This window comes from Emydura macquarii, unplaced genomic scaffold (assembly GCF_026122565.2).
Source record: "Emydura macquarii macquarii isolate MOO-44397 ecotype Brisbane River unplaced genomic scaffold, CSIRO-AGI_Emac_v2 contig_2473, whole genome shotgun sequence".
NCBI classification, from domain to species: Eukaryota; Metazoa; Chordata; order Testudines; family Chelidae; genus Emydura; species Emydura macquarii.
Window position 1 is genome coordinate 38,233,923 of NW_027132610.1, and position 20,721 is coordinate 38,254,643.

At 40.6% G+C, this 20,721-nt stretch overlaps 1 protein-coding gene across 4 annotated transcripts in view; it reads right to left on the bottom strand.

Moving 5' to 3' along the window:
• The window catches only part of KLF12 (KLF transcription factor 12), a 289,627-nt gene that overhangs the window by 90,525 nt on the left and 178,381 nt on the right, over positions 1-20,721 (bottom strand). For all 4 annotated transcript variants that reach the window (XM_067563230.1, XM_067563231.1, XM_067563228.1 and 1 more), the window contains exon 4: positions 13,692-14,235. In XM_067563230.1, the coding sequence (XP_067419331.1) occupies positions 13,692-14,235 (544 nt within the window). The remainder of the gene's footprint in view (positions 1-13,691; positions 14,236-20,721) is intronic.

The following is a 20,721-nucleotide window of genomic DNA, read 5'->3' on the forward strand; positions in this document are numbered from 1 at the left end:
TTGCAAAGCAGGCAGCACTGCCTGGACTCCAGCAGAAGGGAAGGAAAAGCAGCAGCTGCAGGAGTTGCGGGGGAGGATCTCAGCCAGCTGCTCTGCTGCTTCCCTCTCCGGGCTGCAGGGACATGGAGAGTGCTGCTGCCCTGGGAGCTGCTGCCTCCTCGCTGCTGGGCATCCCCACTAAAGGTGTCACAAAAAATCTAGGGAAGGGGGATGGAACGGGGTCAGGCAAACCTTTAATTTGTGTGTGTTTAACATGTCCCTCAAAAAGTGGTCAAATTTAAATTACTGTACATACTCCTGGTAAAGGTACAATATTAGTTAACAGAAAACGATTTCTAGCAGTAAGCATTTCTTTTTTTCTTTTTGCTACCAGGAATCTCTCCCAGGAATACAGAAAACAATTCCCCCCTGAATGCCAATGATTTTCACATTGACAAGAATCTCAACAATACTGTTCTTATTCTAGATATGGGCTTTCTGCACTGACAGCAATAAAGTACTGGACAATATAATTTAGTAAATTATACAGCCTCTAGGCCTTTGGTTTGATGACTTCTCAGGGCACAGAAACATTGTCAGAACCAGTTCAAACACTAACAGGACCAGTGAATTGGTAAGCACAGGTCCTGGACCATGTTAAAAAAAACCACATTCCTGAATCCCAAAAACCTTCCTACCACAACCTACACAGCAGCAGCACCAACCTGTATACCTCATCCAATAGTCACAACCCCACATTGTACCACCCATTTGCAGGGTGACTAGAAACATCGGCTAATGTTCACATATGTCTGCCCTGAGAGGAGAAAGAATGTAGCTGTCCTTCCTGCCCTGGAGTGGAGAAGAAGGTGAGTGTCTATCTGCACTGGGAAGGGGGAAGGACGGGATTCTCCCTGGCCTGTGATTCAGCCAGTATGTCCCTGCCTTCTGAGCTAGGAAAGGGGAGAAGATTTCTGGTGGGTCTCCGCTAGCTTCTACAAAGAAAGAAGAGGAAGCCCTGCTGATTACCCATTCCTTACACCACACAGGTAACATAAGGGAAGACTCTCTGCTGATAGGGAGAGGATGAGGCTGAATGAAATTATTTGTGACTTAAGCTAGGTCTACACTACAGACTTATTTTGGCATAACTATGTCACTCAGGAGTGTGAAAAATCCACACCTCTGTGTGACGTAGTTATACCGATCTAAACCCCGTGTAGACAGTGTTTCGTTGATGGGAGAGCTTCTCCCATTGACATAGCTACCTTCTCTCATAGAGATAGATTAATTACTGCGACAGGAGAAGCTTTTCCATCAGCAGTACTACCACAGTGCAGCTGCATTGGTGCTGTAGCTTTGTACGTGAAGATAAGTCCTTAGAGCTCTTGACTGGGAGCGATGCGGTGAGAGGAAGAACAATTTGCTGCTTTGACTACAATAGTCACCATTAAAAAGTCATCATGTACCTACAGTTATCCCATTGTATCTAAAACACAGCAGTGCTTGCCTATGATTAGGGCAGGAAATAAGTAGGATAACTGTTGGTGAATGATGACTATTTAATCACAGAATTGTAGGGACCTCAAGAAGTCTTCTAGTCCAGTCCCCTGCACTCAAAAAGGACCAACCATTATCTAGACCATCCAACCTGCTCTTCAAAATTTCCAATGATGGAGATTCCAGAATCTCCGAAGGCAATTTATTCCAGTGCCAAACTTCCTTGACTGTTGGGAAGTTTTGTTCCTAATGTCCAGTCTAAACTGCTGTTGCTGCAATTTAAGCCCATTTCTTCTTTTCCCATCGTCCGAGGTTAAGGAGAACAATTTTTCTCCCCCCTCCTTGTAACAACCTTTTATGTACTTGAAAGCAGTTATCATGTCCCCACTTAGTCTTCTCTTCCCCAGACTAAACAAACCCAATTTTTTCAATCTTCCGTCATAGGTCATGTTTTCTAGACATTTAATAATTTTGTTGCTCTTCCCTGGACTTTCTCCAATTTGTCCACATCTTTCCTGAAATGTGATGCCCAGAACTGAACACAATACTCTAGTTGAGGCCTAATCAGCAGGGAGTAGATCAGAAGAATTACTTCTCGTGTCTTGCTTACAACACTCCTGCTAATACATCCCAGAATGATGCTGGCTTTTTTTTGCAACAGTGTTACACTTTAGACCCATGTTTAGCTTGTGATCCACTATGCCCCCCAGATCTCTTTTTATAGAACTCTTTCCTAGGCAATCATTCCTCATTTTGCAAGTGTGCAACTGATTGTTCTTTCCTACGTGAAATACTTTGCATTTGTCCTGTTGAATTTCATCCTATTTACTTCAGACCATTTCTCTAGTTTGTCCAGATCATTTTGAATTTTAAACCTATCCTTCAAAGCACTCGCAACCTCTCCCAGCTTGGTATCATCCACAAACTTTATAAGTGTACTCTCTATGCCATTATCTAAATCACTGATGAAAATATTGAATAATACTGGACCCAGGACCGATCCCTGTGGGACCTCACTCGATATGCCCTTCCAACTTGATTGTGAACCACTGATAACTATTCTCTGGGAGTGGTTTTCCAATCAGTTATGTATCCCACCTTCTAGTAACTCCTAGTTTGTTTATGAGAAGATCATGTGAGTCAGTATCAAAAGCCTTACTTAAGTCAAGATATAACACATCTACTACTTCCCACCACCCACAAGGCTTGTTATCCTGTTAAAGAAAGCTATCAGTTTGGTTTGACATGATTGTTCTTGACAAATCCATGCTGATTCTTACTTATCACTTGATTATCTTTTAGGTATTTGCAAATTGATTGTTTAATTATTTGCTCCATTATTTTTCCGGATACTGAAGTTAAGATGACTGGTCTGTAATTCCGTAGGTTGTCCTTATTCCCTTTTTTATAGGTTGGCACTATATTTGCCCTTTTCCAGTCCTGTGGAATCTCTTCTATCCTCCATGACTTTTCTAACATAATCACTAGTGGCTCAGATATCTCCTCAGTCAACTCCTTCAGTATTCTAGGATGCATTTCATTAGGCCTTGGTGATTTGAAGATATCTAAGTTGTCTAAGTAATTTTTAACTTGTTCTTTCCTTATTTTAACCTCTGACCCTACCTCATTTTCACTGGCATTCATTAAATTAGATGTCCAATTGCTACTAAACTTTTTGGTGAAAACTGAAAAAAACAAAAAGTAATTTAGCATTTCTGGCATTTCCACATTTTCTGTTGTTTCCCCCCTCATTGATTTAGGACTATTTAGAAAAGCTGGACATGGACATGGACATGTCCCCATGGGGCCAGACGCAATGCATCTGAGGGTACAGAGGAACTTGGCTGATGTGATGGCAGAGCCATTGGCTATTATCTTTAAAAACTTGTGATGATTGGGGTTGGTCCGGGATAATTGGAGAAAGGCAAATATAGTGCCTGTCTTTAAAAAAGAGGAGGAGGATCCGGGAGCTACAGACCAGTCAGCCTCACCTCAGTCCCCAGAAAAATCACGGAGCAAGTCCTCAAGGAACCCATTTTGAAGCACTTGGAGGAGAGGAAGGTGATCAGGAATAGTCAGCATGGATTCACCAACGGCAAGTCATGCCTGCCCAATCTAAATTACCTTCTATGATGAGATGACTGGCTTTGTGGATGTGGGGAAAGTGGTGGACGTGATATACCTTGACTTTAGCAAAGCTTTTGATACAGCTTCCCATAGTATTCGTACCAGCAACTTAAAGAAGCTTGAGTTGGATGAATGGACTATAAGGTGAATAGAAAACTGGTTAGATCATTGAGCTCAATGGGTAGTGATCAACGGCTCGATATCTAGTTGGCAGCTGATATAAAGCCAAATGGCCTGGGGTCAATCCTGGGGCTGGTTTTGTTCAACATATTCATTACTGATCTGGATGATAGGGTGGATTGCACCCTCAGCAAGTTTGCACATGATACTAAATTGGGGGGAGTGGTAGATACGCTGGAGGTTAAGGATAGGATACAGAGTGACCTAGACAAATTGGTGGATTGAACCAAAAGAAATCTGATGAGCTTCAACAAGGAGAAGTGCAGAGTCTTGCATTTAGGACGGAAGAATCCTATGCAGTGTTACAGACTGGGGACTGACTGGCTAAGCAGCAGTTCTGAAGAAAAGGACCTGAGGGTTACAGTGGACAAAAAGCTTGATATGAGTCAACAATGTGCCCTTGTTGCCAAGAAGGCTAATGGCATATTGGGCTGCATCAATAGGAGCATTGCCAGCAGATCGAGGGAAGTGATTATTCTCCTCTATTCAGCATTGGTAAGGCAACATCTGGAGTACTGTGTCCAGTTTTGGGCCCCCCACTACAGAAATGATGTGGACAAATTGGAGAGAGTCCAGTGGAGGGGAACAAAAATGAATAGGACATATGACTTATGAGGAGAAGCTGACGGAACTGGGCTTATTTAGTTTGCAGAAGAGATGAGTGAGAGGGGATTTGATAGCAGCCTTCAACTACCTGAAGGGGAGTTCCAAAGAGGATGGAGCTAGGCTGTTCTCAGTGGTGGCAGATGACCAAACAAGCAGCAATGGTCTCAAGTTGCCATGAGGGAGGTCTAGGTTGGATAACCTTTTTCACTAGGAGGGTGGTGAAGCACTGGAATGGGTTACCTAGGGAGGCGATGGAATCTCCTTCCTTAGAGGTTTTTAAGGTGCAGCTTGACAAAGCCCTGGCTGGGATGATTTAGTTGGGATTAGTCCTGCTTTGCACAGGGGGTTGGACTAGATGAACTCCTGAAGTCCCTTCCAAGCCTAATCTTCTATGATTCTATGAGTAATGGGCCTTTTGCTTCCAATGTATTTGTAGAATGTTTTCCTTTTACCCTTTATATCTGTAGCAAGTTTAATCTCATTTTTTGCCTGGGCCTTTCTAATTTGGTTCCTACATATTGCGTAATTTGAATATATTCATGCTTTTTAGTGGCTGCCAATGTTTCAAAACCCCCTGAATAATCACAAATCCAGGTAGTCCAAATACTAAATAGAGGGACTTGTGCTCATCCCTCCTCACTCCGTAAATCCCAGTCAATAGGTTAGAAATACAATCATCTGGTCACATACCATAACTTGGAGTCTATTCCTAGAATGAGGGAAGATGTGACCGCCATATCAATACTGTACATTTCCTTTGAAGCTATGTCCCTCAAGAGCCTAGAGGTCAGGAATTAGAGACAGCCAAGAGATGCACTGGATGTTGGTCTGTAAAGCTCAGTGAATACCACTCTGACATATTTTTATTATGCCTGGGGATCCATTGCCATAGAACTGGATGCTATCAGTTGTGGACACTACAGAATGCTAGAGAGCATGTTGTCATGCTGCAACATCCTGTCTTAGCTGAGAGGATCAGGCTCACCAACATGAACGATGACAGGAAGGGAAAAGTAAGCAAACATCAATATTTGCACTTTGTGATGAGAGTTATCTATTAGATCTCCAGCCACATAAAGTGAAAAGATGTTCTACCTATAATCCACACCCAACCATTTGATACTACCCATTTCTGAATATTGCCATCCATAACAAGTTTAGGAATCCAGCAGCCAGTCCCTGGGGAGGGAAATACTGAAGAAGAATGTCATATATTCTGCTACATATTTCCAACAATGGAAGTAGCACCTCCAGATACAGATGTACATGAAGCATTTCAAAGAAAGCCCTTGGAGACTGACTATTGTGCTTCAGTTTATTTAATATATTTTTGGACAGTTGTGTTGGGAAACCATATCCTTGCCTTACAGACATAACAAATATACTCATTGTGGAAAAGATGTCATTTACCTTCCCCTGCTCATAAGCAGGTAGCTACTACATGGAACACATATGAGATGTTTTTCTTCCTATCCTAATGTCCGTTATCAACAGTTTTCGCTTTTAAAAATGCTCCAAGAACACCAATCAGATTTTAAATCAAAACAGCTTGCTGTCTGGTAGGGCCAAAAGAACTGGTTGATGTATTTAATAAAACTTTATGTACAAACCAGCAGCATCTATGAACTTAATGGTCAAAATATAGAGTCTACAGGGGTAATTTTTATTACAATTTATAGCGAGATTACCCATACTCTACAGTTTTCAGATTTTATTGAGATTTTTATGAGTCTGTGCCTGCAGCAGTTAACTGCACCGGGCACAGCAATGGTTCATGTTGAATGGGAATTGGAATCCTCATACATATTATGTAACTAATCTACCATAGGATATTAATTGCCATTGTCCAATCAAAGGCATTATTTAAAATCATTTCACAAGTAAAATAATTTGCTCTAATTTAAGAGTAGCTGTGTGTATACCTATGGATGTGGGTATGTAAAGTATGCACATATTTATGTATCTCCATCCGTCTGTGTGTATATATATAAACACAGACACTGATTTTTTCTTAAACAAAGGACCTTTTTCCATTTTAAACTGTTTGAATGTCATAAAGCACTCATCTACACAAAATCAAACTAGTGAAGCTATTAAGATTTAAATCACACCAATCATCTAATATACAACTACTCCATCACCAACATAAAACAAACCAGGGAAAACAACAAGAAAAAAATATATTCAGGAAATAGCTTGAACAACATATAGCATAGGAATTATAAGGCAGTAAGAGACTCAAGTTTGCAATTAATAAAGTTCAAGAATCCACAGGTATATAAGTTCCTTTGGCCTCAGAAAATTTGCAGTAGTGTGGCCCAAATGACACTCAAATGTTAGAGGTGTATCGAACAAATGGGAGCTCACACACAGGGCTGACAAAATGGTGGAACAAGTGTACCAGGGCCCTGAGCCTGTAACATCTGTATAAATAAAGTGAAATGGGAGATGGTGGAACTCCAGGAAACATGATGTACCAAGGCCCCAAATTTTTCTTTACGGGCCTGGTTACATACATATATTTTGTTCAGATCCTAAATTGTATCAAAGTAGCAGCTTTGGGGCTTAGTTCTAGCTTTTATAGGATGATGTGCACCGATGGGGGTGCGAAGCTTTAGCCCCAGAGACATTCTTCATACACAAAGCAGGCAATAGCCAAATGCGTAAGGAAGCCTACGGGTTCAGGGCATACTCAGCAGTCCTCCTTACACTTGCTAAAGAAAGGTTTAGAGTGTATCTGTCTGGACCCTGCCTGCCGTGCCCCCCCTCCAAAACAACAACAACAACAAACTGTCTTCAGCTGCTAGCAAATACCGTATAGGAAGGAATGAGATGTAGACCTGTCTCCTCCCTTTCAGACCTGGTAGTGGGAACTGTAAAGCCAGGTAGACTCAAATAGGTAGAAGCATCAGCATCTTCACTCCTCCTACTGACATCTGAGAGGTGAGTGTGGGAGTGAACATGCTGGTGCCATCCTCCCTGCAGGTCTTGTACAGCACCAAACACTTTATTGGTGCCAAACAAGCAATAAATGCAAGAATGAAATATATACTTATAAGAGGTCAAAATGTTCTGAACAAGTGAATCAGTAATTCCAGATAGGAAAAAACCAAACAAGACATTGGCAAATCTTTAGTATTTCTTTTAAAATTAAAATAAAAGTCTTGTACTGTAGGAGTCATCATACTTAACCAAGATCATTTTATTCTGCTTCCCTTAAAAATACCTCTGTCTCAAATGCATGATAAAACACTTTGGCCTACCAACGTTTTAGTTCATTCATTCCAGGAAGAATTGCTATTTCCCCGGGGTTCTTAAATAAACGAAGCATCTACAATAAAGTGAGTTCCACCCTAGAACATACGTCTCTTCTTTTTCTGTCTCACTCTGAGGCTAGTCACTGCCATTCAGTTTCTCCTTTCCCAGACCGACTGATGGTTCTGCCAACCAAAGCAGCATTCAGCTTTCAAACATTTTAGATATCCAGTAAATGCGTAGAAGAAAGCTAGGGTGGAGTGTATTCAGCCGCAATGGTTTTTTGTGCGCACCCAAAAGAAAAAAAGACAGCAGAGCAACACCACCCTATTGGAAATCAGTCAAAAATAACAGTGAAAGGACATGCAGAGACGCACAAAAAAATCAATCCACATAAAACAACAAACGCAGTTTATACAGACCCATATTATCTGAGCTTTAGAGACATGGTACAAATTGAATAGTCCTTACTGTTGAGTTTCTAAGTTTATATTATAAACTGCCACTTAAGGCAAACAATCTCCTATGGAGTGCACCCGTAACAGCTTAAATGACTCTTATACCAATTTACCGGTGGGTAAAGTAGTCTAATGATAGGGTATTTCCAAACTGATAATATTTTTCTTGCTGATTAGTATCTTAGTTACTGAATAACATGTAAAAGACAACTTTTTAAATACATGTGGAGTATATTCCTCATATGGTGCAACAGGATGCAATAGAGGTACTCCTGGGATGGGCGCATGCACACACACACACCAAGTATGTGAATATACGTACAGAGGTCTGAATTAAGCACCACTGTGCAACCTTAATTCTCTCAGGAACAGAGGTGCTGGAACTAGGGATACTGAGGGTGCAACAGCACCCTCTGCCTTGAAGTAATAACAACCACCGAATACATGGTTTCTGCTTTCAGCACCCCCTATAAAAATTGTTCCAGCACCCTTACTCAGGAGTCTTTAATGTGTTGGAATGCTTTATTGCACAGTAGCATTCAGTGGTCACGACTTATCACACAAAAAGCACTTCCAAAAGTTGTCAATAAATCACAATGTAGTGATCCAAACCCTGCAGCACTTATTGAAGTAAAATTTCAGTTGACATAAAGGGGAGGTTTCCCTGAGTAAGAACTGTGGGATAGGACCCACTGAAAATCATATTCCTAACTCTATGTCTATACCTTCTTTTATTATCTATAGGAAAATAAAAGTAAGTTACCACAGGTCTTTAGCCAGGCCACTTCCCCTTCAGTGGTCCCTTGAAATGTGTGTTAACTACTTATGCTAAACTATCTGTTCCAGATTGTATTTAGCTGTGACACGCTAAGTTAGTTTCCCAGACCTGAAGAAGAGCTCTGTGTAGCACAAAAGCTTGTTTCTCTCACCAACAGAAGTTGGTCCAATAAAAGATATTACCTCACCCACCTTGTTTCTCTTTACATTAACATTGGTAGGTCACTCCCTATCCCTCAATTTAACAAGGTGCCATCAGATATTTTTATGCATCCTTATTAAGCCAACAATTTGAATAAATAAGACTCTTCCCCCTGAAATTATCTATTAATAATACAGTGTCCTAACGATCTGCAAAGTCCCATTGATCCCAATGGCAGGAAAGGGTGCACAGCATGACTGGGTCAAAGTTCACATGGGTTTGATTTTTCATACTGCTGGCCCCATAGATGGTGCTGAGCAGCCTCAACTTTCACTGACTGTAGTAAGAATTGAGGACTCTAAGCACCTCTCAGGTTCAGGATCTATTTGCAGACTGGGACTTTTCTTCTTTGTTATAGGTAGGGCCCTACCAAATTCAAGGTCCATTGCGCTCAATTTCAGGGCCATAGGATTTGAAAATTAGTCAATTTCACTTTTTCAGACCTTTGCATCTGAAATTTCAGGGGTCCCAACCCAAAAGAGAGTTGTGGGGGAGTTGCAAAGGGAGGGTTGCGGGATTACCATCCTCACCTTCTCTGCAGCCTTCAGAGGAAGAGACGAGGCTCCCAGAGGTGGAGGTGGGTCCAATCTCCAAACCCTGCTGCTGGGAGAGCCCCAACTGGGGGCTCCAGTGGATTAATGCATGAGCCACCAGGGACCGTGCTACACGGCACCAGCCAATTTGGGGGCTCCCTGGAAAAATGGGCACCCTGAGCCCCGGCAGAAGCTCTGGGGGTGGAAGCCCCAAGCCAGCGTGCCCTGAGCTCCTGGGGTACAAGCCCAGAGCCGAGGTGCCCCGGGTGCTGGCAGGAGCCACAGGGGCTAAAGCCCAGAGCCCCGACAAATCAGACCACCTCCAGGTACCTCCCCTGGCTTCAGGAAGCTCCAGGGATGCTGCAGCGCACAAGTGAGACAGCTTCATGTCTGTGCTGCCTCCAGAGGTGGGTCTGATCTCCCCACCAAGAGCAGCCATGCAGGGGAAGAACAAGTCCTATCCCGCCCCAGCCCAACGGGGACTAGCAGCTAGGAGCCCCCAGCGAGGGCGCTCCCAGCAACATAGGGGAGATCAGATTTCACAGGGAAAGTCTTATTTCACGGACCGTGACACGTTTTTCACGGCCGTGAAATTGGTAGGAACCTAGTTATACGTAATTACTCCATATCCAAAAAGTGTGTAAATGCATAAGATAAGAGCTGAAAATTTAAAGGAGATGCAATGTCCTAAAATGCCACATTAACACTTGCAGTGAGACAGTCAGAATATAGCAGATGCAGAAATGAGAACGCAACTTCATTTGGATACAGTACAAGTTTTCAAATTTCTGTGTACTGGCCAGTAACCAGTAAAATGAATGGGTAAGTGTTGGAGCAGTTCCCATACAATGACAATCTAAACAGGATGTTTCTTTGCATTCATATTTGGCCCCCAGTTTTGGAGAAAGAGTTTGAGATAATGGGGGAACATGTAAATGGAGCATTTCAGACACGAGATGAAATGGAAGATACTGAAGATAACACTCAAAGAGTAGTCAGCAAGGTAAAGAGGAAAATCAGGACAGCAAATAACAAGAGGAGTAAAGCAGAGGAGGAGACTGAGTCTGTGTTGAAGGGAACAAAGAATTCATGCAGAATAAGAACACAGAAGTGTCTTGTTGACTTAGCTAGAAGGCAGCAGCTAGGAATCAGGGCAGTTCTGTTGGAGAGAAGAGAAGCCAGATTGTATGGTTCCAGGGAAGAGATAGCAGAATAAATGTAGGTGGTAGGAGCAGAGAGCACTTTCCAGGGCTTGGGCAAAAGGATAGTTTGGAGATGAGATATTAGAGAGTGAGGTGGGATCAAGGGAACGCGTTCTTAATATACAAAAAACAAAATGTGTTTTTAGGTCAAAGAAAAGTAGCTGGATGGCTGGATGGGGAAGGAGACAGAAGAAGAGGAGAGAGCACTTAATAAAACCTATGGCAATGATAGTATATTCTGCAAAGCACTTAAACCAACGCTTAAAGCATATGCTTAAGTCCCAATGAAGTTAACAGAACTTAAGCATGTGGATGTGCCTAAGTACTTTTATGAACTGGACCTAGAATCATCAGCACAGATGCAAGGCAGAAATAATGTTTAGACTAAGAGCCAAATTCTGTCACTGACAATTGCTCATGTTAACTGGGGGCAGAACTGGTCTCTAGACATTCCTTTTTACATATCTGTAAATGATCAGCCATCAGGTGAAAGCTGAAGGTACAAACTTTAGATAAATCTGAATCTGCATGTCTCATTAATTTGACTTGAGGATTGGCACCAGTTTAATTGGCAGAGCAATTCCTTTATGTTAACGCAAAAAGCTCACCACTGAATGCAAACTATGATGTGCCTATATAAAATTAAGGTTTAGTAGTTAATTTATGCAAAATATACATTTTATTGCCTTTATCTTACTTGTATTCATTTACATAACAAAGAAAGAAAACACACTCCAGAAAGAGCTAACAAAAGATGGCTCCCTATTGTGGATTGTTACTCTTATCCTTTTATTATAACTATTTAAATTAATCTGTATATTTCTATCAGAAGAATCAGTGATAGCAGAAAGGGTGCAGTGAAGAGATGATAGTTTAATCCCTTCTTTTTCTCTAGCTGTAGTGTTCAGAGGTGCGGTGGTGCTGGGTAACGATCTCTGCCAATAATAGCACAAAGGAGAGGTTGTCGGGGTAGCTCAGTATGTCTGCATCTGAAGCTTGTGGGCTGAAGTACACTAAATTCTGGAATTTTGCTGGTGAACTGGGGTACTGAGTTTCTAACCCCACAAACTGGGAATGTACTGACTGAAGATGAAATTATAACCATTGCCAGATATCATCTTTGAAAAGTAAACCAATAGTCTCTGTGCCTCAGAACAATTCTCGTTGAGGTCAAGGTTAGGTTCAGCTCAATCCCAATGCAAAACTCCATAACCAAACAGCAAATCAAGATTATTTATTTTTACAACTATTTTACAGAATGTTGCACCATGCTGCTTTCATTTATAAGTTTTTACGTAATGGCATAGAGCCCTAGAATGATGTCATTGTATAAAGTGTAATAAAATATCTTAAACCATCATCATTTCCCATCTCAGAACAAAAACCAGATAAACTCTGAGTTAGTTTTGCATGTCCTGACCCTATAAAGAGGATAAGTTCTATTTTTGCAAGGGGATTGGTTGGTTGACTTCACACTAAAGCTAGGGGACTGAGGGAATGGGAGGGGAAAAGCAAAGATTTATGAACAACACCGAGCTATTAAAAACATAAAAACCTATCACTGCCAACAAATGTTATGATATACACTCACCATTACACCAGAAATAGACACAAGAGTCAAAAGAAACAACCCTTTGGGACTGACTGAATGAATCTCTTAATTAAGCAATAAGAAACTCCAGGGATGTTATAAAGCATAATGCTAAATGCTTTTCTATGTCATAAACCCTACAAGTGAGATTAGCTATTAATTCTCACCCTTTCATCTTGGAACAACACCTCAATCTGTGGGGACATGTATCCATGTTCTGCTTATCTACATACAATGATCCGTGATGCTAGCCTCCCTCATGTTCCCACTACTGCCACTAAAATCTGTCTGTCTATTGTGCACCAATCACCATAGTATTTAGACAGATCTTTTTCTGTATTCTTCTCTCCACCTTTCGCCTGTCTCCCTTTCTCCTTACATCTCATCACAACTACTCCTCTTCTGCTCTCCCAATCTCTAAGATTTCCTCTTCTGCTATAACTTCAGTGCCATCTTCTTGCTCTCTCCCTTTGCCCATACAAATCTTCAGCTTTTCTCCACCCTTATTTTCCTCCTCTTTGGAGATCCTTCTCAGTGCAGGCCCACCATTCAGACCGTGCTCTCCTCCTCCTGCATTCTCTCATACTTTCATGCTTGCCTCTTGGGTTCTATTTCTGTAAAACTCATTCTCATCATTCACATGCCCCATTTTTCCCTTCCATTCTATTGTTCATTCTGATAGAAACAACCTGGTACAGGGTCTCCCACTGGCCCTCCTTCAGCTGAATGAAAACTGACTCTATACCTTCCATTCTGCATCTGTCAGTGCTCTTTGATTGGAGGCCTTTCCTTCTCATATTCCTGCAACATGACTGTTCTCCTCATACTGAGCCTCTCTCTCCTTTGCCTCACTCTTTGCACTTTCTTAGGTCCTTTCCAACTCGCTGTTATCTCCATCCTTTTGAGTGGCTTTTTACTACTGCCCCATCCTCCTATTCCCCAATTTCAGTGCCAGGCAGTCCCATACCAAAGTGATGATTATTAGTCATCATGGACCAAATTTATCTCTGGTGCCATTCTACTGACTCTATTGAAGTTACACCAGGGTGAATCTGGGCCCATCTGTTCTTTAGTTTTAAGGTTTCTTATACTTTGTGGTAAAATAAGTTTCAGCAGATGAGAAAATAGGTTTATAAAGTTAACAGCATTTTCAGAATTACTATTATTCAGCTACCACAGTTTAATCTATGCCTTTTCAACATTGACCAGCCATGCTTAAGGCTCCTGATATGCAAGTAGTTTCAAATGAGCCTGGGACATACAAAGTCAGCTTTGTCTTACCTTTGACGTGGCTTCTCCCATCCTCCAACAGTGGTACTACTATAGTGTTGTTCATATTTCCAGGTGATCTCACAGCTGTGTAGACTACAGGTACCGACTGCACCACCACTGGAATGCGGTGCACATGACTCATTTTGTTGGACTGTAAGTTCATGGGGCTTGAAGGTGGTACTGGATGGATTATGTGCAAAAACTGCTGGCCTCCAACACCAGATGCAGAGGCCACAAGAGGGCCTGGAGTTAATACTGATGGCACAGATGCCGCTGAAGATACTGATGTTATTACTGTAGGGGAGGAAGCTGGCCGACTAGAAGAAGAAGAAGTTGAAGTAGACGAAGGAGAGGAAGCTGATGCTGTCATGGAAACCGGTGAAGATGAGGCTGCTGTAGGGGATGACCTGGCTTTGTTTATTGACAAGTCCACTGGTTCAGTTTGTGTTTGGAAATGGTCTGTAGATAATGAATCCTCTGGGGGATCTGCCTTCATGTTATTTAGCAACAAGGGTACAGCTTCCATGTCTGGATAGTTGTGGACGTTTGGAGACTGTGTGGGAAAAAAGGGAACATGTTTATATTTTTAGTTGCTGATATTAAATATTTAGCTAAAACAACTTAAACATGTATTGATAATGCACACTTAATATGCAGTTCACACTTGGTTCTGAAGGCCACTGGATTTTTGTTTCTGTTCAATGTGGCAGCTCATGGCTGAAGAGGCAAAAGATCAAGTATGAGGCAAAAATATATATGTGTACTTCATTAGCAATATAAAATCCAACTAATATTTCCATGGCACTGAATGGGAACATTTCTCTCTTGGCTACCCATTAATAGGAGACAGGATTTGATTCCATATTGCAACACTGCAAAATGACCTGTAAAAAGCAAGGATGGGTTTTTTCAGACCTCACAATCTAATGAAACCCTTTCATACAAAGAAACAATTAGTAACTTTTCTGTTAGTTTCTTCCACAACTAGGCAGCTCAGAATATAGCCCCATAGTCTCTAGAATGCTAGATACCTCAGAATATCATTGCTGCCGAGCTAATAAGAAATGCCCAAAGTTCATTGTTAGAGTGTCTGAAGCAATCAATTAATCCTCTTCTGGGATTTTTGAATTAAGCTATCTTAAATGTTTTTGTTGCAGGCTTTTCCATTGCTGTTTTGAGCAAAAAACAATTACAGCACATTGAGAAGATATAATGTGAAAGAAAAGTAGCAACGTTTAAAATAAAGTAAAATAATAATATGAATAATAATAATAAACTGATCAGAATGGGATCAGTTTATACCTGAAATTCCTAAATATGAGAATATGAATTATTCTAATAGCCCCTGTCCATTCCAGAAAAGGAATATTTTGGAGGCTTGATTGTTCATGATCTGAACTGCATTCTCCTTTGTCCCGCCCCTCCCCCAAAAAACCTTTTCAATGAATGAGTGACAAAAATGTTTAGAGGATTAGACTTCTGCATATGGAGAGAGTGAAAAGATTGGGACTATTCAGGTTAGAGTAGAAATGAATAAAGAGACAGGAGACAGGTATATAAAATAATGAATTAAACCAAATGGTATAGAGGTCAATTAAACACTTCTTTTTATCCTCTCTCCTCTCACGCCAAGGGGATATCTAACTAAATTGAATGGCAATACATTTTTAATTGATGAAAGGAAATACTTTATTTATACAACGCATAATCAACCTGTGGAAATTACTGGTACAAGATGATCTTTAAGACTTTAAGAATTCAGCAAAATTCTAAAGCAGGATTAGACATTTATATTATATTATATAATATAGTTGAGAGCAAGGTTGGTTTTATGGCTAAACTGGGGCATTGGGACTAAGTAGATCTGGGTTCGATTTTTGGCTGTGACATATGCTTCCTGTTTGATTTTTAATTTAGCTTCTCGGTGCCTCAGTTCACCATCCATAAAATGGAGATAACAACAGTTCTTTTTTCCGCCTTCCCACTCGCCCTTAGCTTATTTAAAAATTTTAAGATCTTTGAGACAGGGATAGTTTCTTTCTATATGTATGTACATATGTCCCTATGTATAAATGTACCTCCATCTCAGCTGGGGCCTCCGCATGCTATTGTAGTACAAATAATCAAAACAATAATTATATTATATAGATAATGAGAACATCCACAGTTACGACACATAAGAGAATTCCATACATACAGGATAGAAAATATCATGCTTCAGGGCATACCTCAACCACTGACTATTGTGATTAGAAAGAAATATTCTTAATGAGAAAAATATTCCATAATTGTCCACTATATGGTCTCTTGTACTTTCTTTTCAAGCATCCTGCACTAGCCATCATAATCTGAACTACTTGGACTACTGATCTGGCAATTTTTGTAGATGTAGGTGGTAAGTATTTATGAGAAAGGGACAGAGGAAAATCTATCTTTTTAACCATATAATTAACCACCTTGAATCATCAACACAAAAAGCACAAGCTAGTCCCTTCCCATGTGGCTGATTATAATTTCCATATTGATAGAAGACAAAAGCCTTACATCCATTGGGCAAAATCCTGACTCCATTCAAAACATGGAAGATTCGCTCTAATCTTAATTGAGGCAGGAATTTATCCATAGTGTTTACGCAATTTTGTTTTCTAGTGGTACTTGCTAACCTAATTAATAAATTTGGTAATAACCTTCAACCTGAAATGTACCTTTGTAAAGCTGATAGCTTCATATCACTGTACATCACTGTACTTCAAAATAGCATGCAGCATATTATAGCTTGCTGTAATGAAAGCTCAGGGATTTGCACAGGTTGGCACTGAACATTTTTGTAGCTTTTTCACTTTTTAAAAACATAAAAATTACATACAGGATGTAGGGCAGATTGGTTGCTGCCCACAATAATGTCACAGAATTTGGCAAGGTTAATCTTGCTCTACACTTTATTGTGATAGTTATGACTAGTCTTTTGAAATAGCTGGTGGGTGAGACTACTACTTATCATGCTGACCTGTATTGTCTCATTGTACTACCCCCTTTGTCTCCATCTGTTATCTCTTGTCTTATACTGAAGCTGTAAACTTCTTTGGGCAGGAATTGTCTCTTTATTCTGTGTGCCTATTGCTAATGGGGTCCTAGTTCCTGCCTTGGGCTCCTTGGTACTACAGTAATACAAATAATAAGTAATGACAGTAAAAATAATAATTTACATACAATTATACTGAACTAGGCTGCAACTCTGAAACTGCATTTGAAAACTTAAACCCCACAAGAATTTCCTAAAACAGAAATGAAAACCCTCAAAAATCAAGAGGCTTTAACCACTTCTGTACTTCAGTAAATTCAGGATCCCAATAACTCATGTTAGCATGTATTGTAAGAGACGGCAGGATGCATTTGAAGCCACAGATGCTTTGGACACCTGTACTTAAAATAAAAATGGTACAGTCTCAAAACGGTACTGCCCGTTTTGTTTGGGTCGATGGGAACACACAGCTCTGCACCACTGCTTCCTGCTTCACACTGACCTACTCCAAAAATAATCTGTATGGATCTCTCTCTGCCATCTAGGACTTTAATTGAGGCTGCCAAAGCGTATATATCAGCTGTGTTTGAATTCAAATTCTAAACATTAGATTGTCATTATTTTCTGCAAATATATCGCATAAACAAACATTTTCCACCAAGAAGTACTATTCTAGCCTTAAAAAAGCAGGAACTCTTTGAATGAGAACCCGTATTAGCCCACATTTTTGAACAAGAAGGATAGCTGATTTCTCAGCATGTGATTTTTTAGCATCTCCCTAGAAATGTAATTAACTATTGTCTTCCTGTCACTGAACAATAAATTTTGCTGCTAAATTTAATAAATCTACCCACTTTTTTTTTTAAATAATATAAACCAGAAGGGCCAGAATACCATCACTAAAGGAACCAAAGGAAAATATGTTTTAGCTGTTCATACAGCTTCTGAATAATGTTGAATGAAAAGCCAATGAGGCTCTGCTCCAGCCTGGCCCTTAGCCGGCAAGCAAGGAGCTCTGGTTTTGGGGGGTTAACTTAATTGTCACAAATTTGGCAGGTCCCAGTGCAGCTGCTGGGTCAAAAAGGGTCTGATGGAAGATCACTGTAACTCAATGAACTGCCCAGGCCCAGCCCAGAGTACAACATGACACGGTGATGGGGTGTGCCTCTGGGTATGTCTTCACTGATGGCAGCAAATTCGCCACCGTCAGATCGATTTATCCTGATTGATTGGGCGGTCAGTGAAGACCCGCTCAATCGATCTGGACGTCGATGCTTTAAAACCACCCCCTCCAGTGGTGTAGCGCTGCATTGATGGAAACACATTTTCCGTTGGCACAGCACAGTGAAGACTCTGCATAGAAGAGGAGTTCCGAAGTCGATGGGAGTTATGCAAGTTATTCTGCGTAGTTTGTGTAACTCCTGTCAATTGCCGCCGAATTTCCAGGTAAGTGTAGACCTGACCTCTTTGTCTCACACAGCATTTGGCTCTACTCTTCTCATAACTCCAACCTACAGCAGGGGTGTTCCTGGGCATGCCTGATGGTATAGCGGGGGCATTTCTCTCACACTCACCCTCAGGTTTGTAGAGCCTGGGGCCATTGGTGCTCAGATGAAATCAGCACTGGAACAGTCCAGTTGGGTAGTTGGAGAAGTGGGTCACCATTGGTTAAAGGTTATTAATAAAGTTACTGCTTCTTGCATTTAACAATACTAGAGCGTACTTTTCATCTCCCTTTCAAAACTTTAAATCAATATTTCCTATAGTGCTCTGGTTATAAATTTGCTGGTAACAAATATTACCAGGAACTCCACATGTATAATTCCATTGCCACTATCTTGGAAAAGAAAGTGAATTTGACACAGCAAAAAACCTCAACCGCCCCCCCAAAAAATCAAAACCAGCATTGCGCCATTCAAGACTGATATTGTATAAATATGCTGCATAACACCTCATGCCATGCTGTTGAAGTCTACCTGCACAGAAACAGAGTTCTACTTTGCTTTCTTCCCACTGGTTTCCCGAATCTCATCTTTCCTTGTCACACTTTAGTCTATATCCTAAAATCTTCTTCCACATCTACCATTGCAGTCATGTCGCCATTCCTTTAAACCTCTTCTTTGGTTCTTGTCTATATCTAAATGATGTAGGTTTTATAATTTCTACACATCACAGATACCCAACACATTCGAGTAGAGTAGAGGCTATAAACTCTGCAGAACCAGAGAGAATCTTGGTTTCAGCAACCATTCCTGGTGCTGTGCAATTTATAAGCTTCACAGGTTACTCAGCCCTAATGAGACTATCTGCTCTTGTGGAGTTTTATTGCCCTTCCTGATGGAATTTATAAACTCCAGCAAAGAGCTGTCAGAATTTAAATTCCTTTTGCTCCTGGGCAGTGTTCTCAGCAGGACAAACACATTGTTATAAGCGGCATCAAAAGTCCTTCATGAGGACAACGGAATACACTAAGTTTAGAATTCATAGAATAAGCTGGCTTTGAGACAAGAAGTTAAAAACCAAGTAAAAAAATCTCTAATTGTTTGAACTATCACAAATCACAAACACCTTGTTTGATCACCATCGAACTGTCACACATTATTCTCCACTTGCAGTGGAACTTACACAAGCAGTTTTAGATAAAATTATTTTATTTTTGGCAAAGTTAAAGAAGACTAACTAAATAAAACTTGTCCTGAAAAAAAGAGCCATAACTGTAACCACTGAGTTGTTACTGCTGCTCCCTCACGATCAGGCTCAGCCTTCTGTGCTGTCAGAACTGGACTGGGCTTAAGTGCCATAGCTTTCACCTCTGATTATCTTGCTTGGTGGGCAAGATTTAAGTGACCAAGACTACCTTGTTATGGTTTTCCTAATGTTTCACTTTCAAAAGGAAAACATACTAGATTCCAAATAAAGAAAATGACTTACCATAGCACAAAATAATTCTGCTTTTAAGTAACACAATGATATACTTGGAACTATTATACAAGAAAAAATGCACGTAGAAAGACTGGATTTAAGGATGTTTAATCTTATAGCTCAGTTTTCCCTCATTAAAATGGAATTTTTTCCTAATTCTTCATGCAGATGAGGGTGGATGTGTTCCCAATGCTCAATGCAACTCATCCAGCAAAGTAGGTATGCTTCTCCTCCTCATCCTCTCAGGTCCGGTCCGGATAGGACACTCATGGAATGGGAAAGCTCTACACACAATCAGTTTACACGGTTTTCTGGGGCTTATGCATTCCAAAGAGCCACATAAGTAGAGATCAGAATAGGGCTATTCCCCACCCCTCACCAGCAGCATCTCTTGTGTGCAAAACTTTTTTTGTTTAATCTAAACCGTATGAATGAACTTTCTTTTAAAAGTAATAAAACAGATATCTTTGAAAAGGCCTTTCCACTGTGGAAACACAACTGATACTCAATTTACTCAAAAAGCTCCAATCAGCTAACTCTTCCACCCCCTACCCCTCCCAAGGCAATAAAAAAAAAATTCAAACAAATCAACCTAGAAAAAGATTAAAGTAAATTAATAAAATCTAAAAATATCAACAACAAAACCCCTACCCCAAACTGTTTTTACCACCGAAAGGCAAAGACTCTATGAAGTCCACTAGAAACTTTGCTGATGCCACTGATTTTACCTGAAAGATCCCCAGATGCTATAGTAATGACTTCGGAATAAAATACATAAGTCTCATTTAGACACCCACTTTTGAAAACTTAGCTTAAATTTTAATATGCTCTGAAAGTACCAAGTGAGCAGGTTTTGGTGTTTGTTCACTTAAGACTGCTGCCTCAAGTGTTCTTAGGATGGCAGAACAGCTCAGTTTAGATTCATGACCCAAATGCAGGAGGTCACACTAAAAGAGAGCAAAACAGAGAAAGCTGTGTCTACGTCTTATACTCTTTCTGCTTTTCACTGGCAGAGTAAAATAAAAAAAGGCTCACAAAAAGTTAACCCAAAACAGAGATCTACATTTTTTCCAACTGCCATTTGCAAATTTATTA